Here is a 6,558-nt window from a genome sequence, read left to right on the forward strand (position 1 = left end):
GTGCTGATGCATTCCTGGGACAACAGGAAATGAACCCTGGGCTGCGGGTAGGAAGCCAAGTAGGACTTGGTGTTGGCATGGACTGGTACAGTAGCAGTAGAGACACCGGAGAGAAGTTGGATCCTGGACACATTCTAAAGTAAACTCCACAGGATTTTTCAATAAACTGGGCCTGGGGTTTGAGAAAGCCTGGAGTCAAGGTGACTGTCAAATGAGAGACTCAGAGTGCCTAGGGAGAGGCCTTGGAGATGTGAAAAAGCCCTACTAGACCCCACAGGTTTTTGTCGGTCCCTACTCAGTGCCCCTCAAGTGTTGTGGGAATAGCCCGTGGCCAGGCTTGGTCGGGGTGCTTACCTCTGCTGCAAGAAGGAATTTAAGGAGATGTCAAAGTTTACAGGAAAACAGGATTTTACTTAAAAGTCCATACTCAAGATATAATTGTGTGAGAGATGGAAAAAGAAGAGAGGGCCCAGTGCAGTAGCCTAGTGACTAAAGTCCTCTTCTTCCATGTGCCGGGATCCTATATGGGCGCCGATTTTATTTATTTATTTATTTATTTATTTATTTTATTATTTTTTTTTTATCCATTTTATTGTATTGTTGTTAACTATAGTTGAAGGAAAAACAAGAAAAAGAAAAAAAAAAAAGGTTCAGGGGGATAGGGAGGTGGGCAATGCCATTATGTCCACACTGTTTCCATCATGCACCTGAGGCAAAGGGGGATATTGAGGGAGAAGCCCCACCCGGTTTCCCGCCCACCCCAAGTCCCGGATGTGGGGCATGCTCTGAGACATGTGCTCAAGTGGAGTTAATAGTTCTCCAGTTATGAGTCACTGCCAGTTTCGCTCGATGAGGTGGTAGAATTCTGAGTCCAGCAGTTCAAGTGGGGAGATCTCCAAAGATACTTTGAGGCATTCCCAGATTAGTTTCTTGTATGTTCTAGCAAGCACAGGGCCCGGCACAGTCCATCACCCTGATCAGCTGGTGGTTGCAATTGCTGTGTTGGTTCTGTTTTCAGTCCCGAGTTGCACTGGAACCAATGGGTGTTGTAGTCCAGTCTGGTTCGGCCCTTACATCAACCAGTGGGAGCTGCAGCCTAGTTGGGGCGACCCACAATTACCCCCACCAGACCGCCCCCTACCCTGGTCTGCCAGCATGTGCAGCAGAAGACCAATCTGTCCCCCATCCCATCTGGCTCTGGTACTTGTCAATGGGCACTAAAGCTTAGCTTTATCCAACCAACTCAACCATCCAGCCCTCACAGATATTGTTGAGTACCTCTCTATCTAGCCATCCTAGCCCCCGTCCTAGTCTTCATGGTGGGCGCCGATTTTAATCCCAGCAGCCTGCTTTCCATCCAGTTCCCTGCTTGTCGTCTGGAAGGCAGTTGAGGATGGCCCAAAGCCTAGGGACTCGGAACCCATGTGGGAGACCTGGAGGGGGCTCCTGGCTCCTGGCTTTGTTTTAAAAAAATTTTTATTTATTTATTTAGTTAGTTAGTTAGTTTTATTTTATTTATTTATTAAGGTTTATTTTATATCTGGAAAGTCAGATATACAGAGAGGAGGAGAGGCAGAGAGAAAGATCTTCCATCCAATGATTCACTGCCCAAGTGAGTGCAATGGCCGGTGCTGCGCCGATCCAAAGCCGGGAACCTGGAACCTCTTCTGGGTCTCCCATGCGAGTGCAGGATCCCAAGACTTTGGGTCGTCCTCAACTGCTTTCCCAGGCCACAAGCAGGGAGCTGGATGGGAAGTGGAGCTGCTGGGATTAGAACCAGCGCCCATATGGGATCCTGGTGTGTTCAAGGAGAGGACTTTAGCCACTAGGCCATGCCCCCTGGCTTTGGATTGGCTCAGCTTTGGCCATTGCGGCCGCTTGGGGAATGAATCAGTGGATGTAAGATCTTTCTCTCTGTCTCTCCTCCTTTCTGTATATCTGACTTTCCAATAAAAAAGAAAAAGAAAGAAAGAAAAAGAAAAGGAGAAAAACCCTCAAGAAGGTTCAGGCCATTCAGTCCATTCCTTATACTGCCAAGAGGAATGGGGCGAGGGTAGTGTCTGGGCTGCATTTTGGTTGGCGATTCAAAGGGGGCCGGGTTTGGGGGAAGGATTTGGGAGGGCCCACTTCTGTGCCCTTAATTGGAAGCCTTAGCAGTATCATGGTGTCAGGTACACATGGGAGTGTCAGCACTGATCATGGTGATTTTATTATAGTGACCTACAGGTTCTCCCAGGTAAACAGACAGCAGCCATGCTGGCCAATTCCAGCTGGCTCTCAGCTTGCAGCACTGTAGAACTTGTGGTTCCCACTGCACAGAAAGGGAGATTAGGGCAGTCAGAGCACATGCAGCGGGTTTGGTTGGTGCAGACTGGGCTTCTTGTGTGGGCTGGCTGGGGCTGCCCCATGGTGCTGTGGTCCTAGTTGCTGCACCAGTCAGCTGGGGCCTCTGCACAGGCTGGCTGGAGCTGGCCCACAGCAGGTGAGCCAGAGCTGTCATACTGTGGGCTGCATTCCCACAGCTGCAACAGGGTGATACTGTCCAACCTCAGCTCCTCTCTGTTGGTGACCTACCTGCTCCCATTATAAGGGTGTCTTCTCCCTTTTTAAAACTGAATTGTAAAAATTTAAAGAGTTATAGAGAGAGGATAAAGACATCCATTCCATCTGCTGGTTCAGCCCCCCAGAAGGCTACAATGAACAAGGCTGGACCAGGCTGAAGTCAGGAATGTCGTTTGAGTCTCACGTGTGGATGCAAGGGCCCAAATACTTCGGCCATCTTTCGCTACTTTATCAGGTTCATCGGCAGGGAGTTGGATCAGCAGTTGGGAATTGAACCAGTGTCCAAATAGGTTGGTGGTATTACAAGTGCTGGGTTAACTCATTATGCCACCATGCCAGCCCCCTCAAAATATTTTCCAGACCTACCCTCTCATCTTAGCCCTTAAGATATTGCTTCCTTGAAAAGAATTAAGATGATTAAAACATATTAAATTATGAGATTCTCCAGCAACTTGCCCATCACCCTGACTGTGAAAATGCGAGTCTTTGAACTTCCCTGCCTCATCTCAACCAGCAACTGATTGTGTCAGCTCCAAGACAGGTGAGGAACATCAAGTGGAAGAGGAGGCCAGAACATTCCATCAGAGAGGAAGTGAGAATCTAGTAGGAGAGCAAAACAGATCTTAGGGTGGAAGTGGAAGAGACGAGAGTGCCCGGGGTCTCTCGAATGGGTTACCCGAAGGGTGTTGGCAGCGAACTGAAAATGGAGTGGAGAGGGAGGCTTTGATCACAAGATATGGGAGGGAGATGGAGAGGGAAAGGAGAGAAAGAGGGATTAAGCCTTGCTGTCATGGTCTGGATGTCCTCTGTGATGTTCTTTCGGACATCATAAAGCTTGGGATTGTTTTTCAATATATGGATGAAAAAGTTTGCATGCATGCCAGGTAACTCCTGCATTAATCCTCCCATGTACTTTTCTCTTCAAATTGCAAGTCCTCAGTTGCTCAGCCTATTCCATTTTCCTAGGGGGAAAAATTACTAATTTAGCCTTGAAGCTGTGCACAATATCAATAGCTCATGAAAACAATCTCAGCTAGCCAAAAAATTCCCGTTTTCTTGGTATTATTCGGCATTATAAAACTATCACTACAGGTGCTACCTGTGGAAACAGGAGCCTTGCAAGAAAAAAAAAATTCTGCCCTTCTCAATGGCTGTCAGAGTAAATCAGTGGGTATCCTGGCAATGGATAACTGTTTACATGCTACCCATGTTTTCTGAAAGTCATTAGTGTTGTGAGTTTTCTTTGACAAGCCTGAGGAAGATCACTTTGTTTTGTCACATACAGGGATGGAAAGATAAATAAGAAATGAGTCTTTGACCAGCTTCTGAGTTGGAATCAAAATGTGGGCTTGTGAGTCTCACTCCTCTTTGGGAAACGCTTCAGTTCACTGAACCTTGAGCCCTAGAGGGTGATGTGAGCAGGGCTGACCTGTGAGTTTAACTGATGAACTCAGACGGTTTTTCATAAACCCCAAATGGAATGGGAACAAGGTGACCTCGCCACATCTTCCCAAGCAGATCTCCACCTCTATCCTAAACAAAATGGGAGAAAAGGGCCCCAAAAACATCTGGGAAAGGGTCCCTTGTCAAGAGGGTGTCTTTTTTTTTTTTTTTGGTTCACAACTGAGATTTTATTGGTATTGAATCAGTACACAAACATTTCAATTTGTATACAATGCTTAACATACGTACCAAGAGTCTAACAAGCCGTGAATTGTCATTTTTGAAGTTATTCCAGTGACTTTCCAGCTCTGAATTTGGAGGCAGCCCTCCTGGAAGAGGCTACCAAGTACCAGTGTCTGCTGTTGCTGTCACTGAATCCCACCCACTCACGACTGAACATCACATACACGACACGCAAGTCTTCAGTCTTTCACAGCACGTTAACGATTAGGAACCCTGGACTCCCACAGCCAAAGGTGTAACGGGTGCACGATTCTGACACAGCAACAAGGAGTGGTTTACTGTAGAACACAGCTCTACTGACCAACACGGGAGAAGCAACTGAAAATTTCCAAGACAGATGAAATGCACAATTGTGACTCCAAGTTGCCACTTGGTATGCAGTGTGTGTTGTAGGATATAAAAACCACCCACCTATGGAATGTGAAGCTGACACCCAGACAGGCAGAGCCTCCCGTAATTCAATATCCCACTATTTTCTCGTTGTACCAAAAAATAAACAACCAGCAATGATTTCACCTCTTAAAACAAATCATTTACACTTAAAAAATGGGATGAGATGGGCTTCCCTCCTTAAAAATGTTTCTAGAGCTACTAAAAAACTTGCATTTACAAAATAGTTGATAAAAATATTCCTCTGGATTGTACAAGAAGGGAGACAGGGAGCACTGATAAGACGTGGTGTGTGGCATTAATCGGACTTGGCTTCCTTCTCCTCGGCTTCGTCAGAGGCGGGACTCTCCTCGTTTTTAGTATCTCCGTTTTCCGCGGGCACGTCCTCCTTGGTTTCCTGGTTGGCCAGCTCGGCCTGCTGCTTGCCCTTCACCCCTCTCCTGCCCTTGGCCTGCACCTTCTTGTCCGACGACTTCTCCTTGCCAGCTGCCTTCTTGGGCTTCGCATCCACCTTTGCAGGAGCCGGTTTAGCCGACAGCCTGGCCGATCTCCTCTTGGGCTCCTCCTTGGCCGCCCCTTCGGCAGAGCTGACCTTCCTCTTGGGCATCTTGGCGGCGGGAAGCTCGTGTGGCGGGGTGCCTGCGGGCCGCGGCGCCCACCGAGAGCCTTCACGGAGCCGGGCTGGCCTGGCCGCTGCCGCTCCTCCCGCCGGGACCCGCGGCGGGGGCGGTGGGAGAACCGGATGGAACCAGATTGGGAACCCGCCCCCTCCTCCTCCTCCCTCCCCGGCGGCGGGCTCCCCGCCGCCCGGGCCGCCCCTCGCCCCCAATTGGGTGCGGGGGCCCACCCCGCCTCGCGCGTGCCTGGAATAGCAAGAGGGTGTCTTTTCTATTCACCTGTTTATATGTTTTCAATAGAAGCTTCTCCATCCACGGCTCTGTCCTTGACATCATTTTTTTTTGGGGGGGGGGGTCTTTGATCATGTTAGGGAGGGATAGATCATGGAGCCAGTGTCTATTATTCCGGCAGATGTTAGTGTGTGTTGTCAACTTTCGAATATTTCCGTTGACTTAAGGATGGAACAAATGGGCCTATTGTTGTTCCAATTAAAAGACACTAATGTAATACTTGGCAAGTTTTTCTAGAGTTCTCATGAAATTTCTCTGATCTTCCTTGGCTCATTCAGATGCCTGGGAGGTGGGGCGTTGGTGGTGTGGTGATGAGATTCTCTTCAGGAGCCTGGAGCACCTGCCATCAGCCTTCACAAGCTCTTTCAGCACGTGCAAGGTGTAATGATGCCAACCACAGACTTCTTGCCAAGGCCCCAGGGTGCTATCACAGTGCTCAAAAATGTTGCCACACTCTAGAAAAAACCCATCAGCTAGCACACTCAAATGCAACCAATGCAGCAGCTGATAGCATAAAGATATACTCATCTTCCATGAGGTGATTACAAAACACATAAGGGATATCAGAACTAATCAAATTCAACATCTGTTCCTCATAAGAGATGCTTAAAAAATTTAAAGTACTTATACATAGATATTTTAAAATCTGATTAGAAAAGTATCGGACTTAACCATTAATTGGTATCCTATGAAACGGTGAAAAAATGAAGAATGCTTACACCAAAGCAAGGAGACTTATAATTCATGATCATATTTACTTTTTCTGAACATTCTGGCCAGTTTGCTAAACAAGTAATAGACAAGAGAGAAGTGTATGTATAATTAGAAAGGGAAAGATGCTGTTATTATTCAGATAGAGATGTGTTTTCTGAAAACTCCGAGGAGTACAAATGAAAGAAGCTCTTACAGGCTGACTCTGGTGTAGTACGCTAAGCTCTTACAGGCTGACGGTGATGTAGTACACTAAGCCAGTTCAAAGGCCAGGAGCCAGGAGCTTCTTCTGGGTACAGGG

At 47.6% G+C, this 6,558-nt stretch overlaps 1 protein-coding gene across 1 annotated transcript; it reads right to left on the minus strand.

The window, feature by feature from the left end:
* Positions 1–4,862: 4,862 nt before the first annotated feature.
* Positions 4,863–5,367, minus strand: LOC101530905 (non-histone chromosomal protein HMG-14). The gene has a single exon (XM_036495330.2). The coding sequence runs from the start codon at positions 5,243–5,245 to the stop codon at positions 4,937–4,939; it is 309 nt and encodes a 102-aa protein (XP_036351223.1). The 5' UTR covers positions 5,246–5,367; the 3' UTR covers positions 4,863–4,936.
* Positions 5,368–6,558: the final 1,191 nt, after the last annotated feature.

Source organism: Ochotona princeps, chromosome 10 (genome assembly GCF_030435755.1).
Source record: "Ochotona princeps isolate mOchPri1 chromosome 10, mOchPri1.hap1, whole genome shotgun sequence".
Classification (NCBI taxonomy): domain Eukaryota; kingdom Metazoa; phylum Chordata; class Mammalia; order Lagomorpha; family Ochotonidae; genus Ochotona; species Ochotona princeps.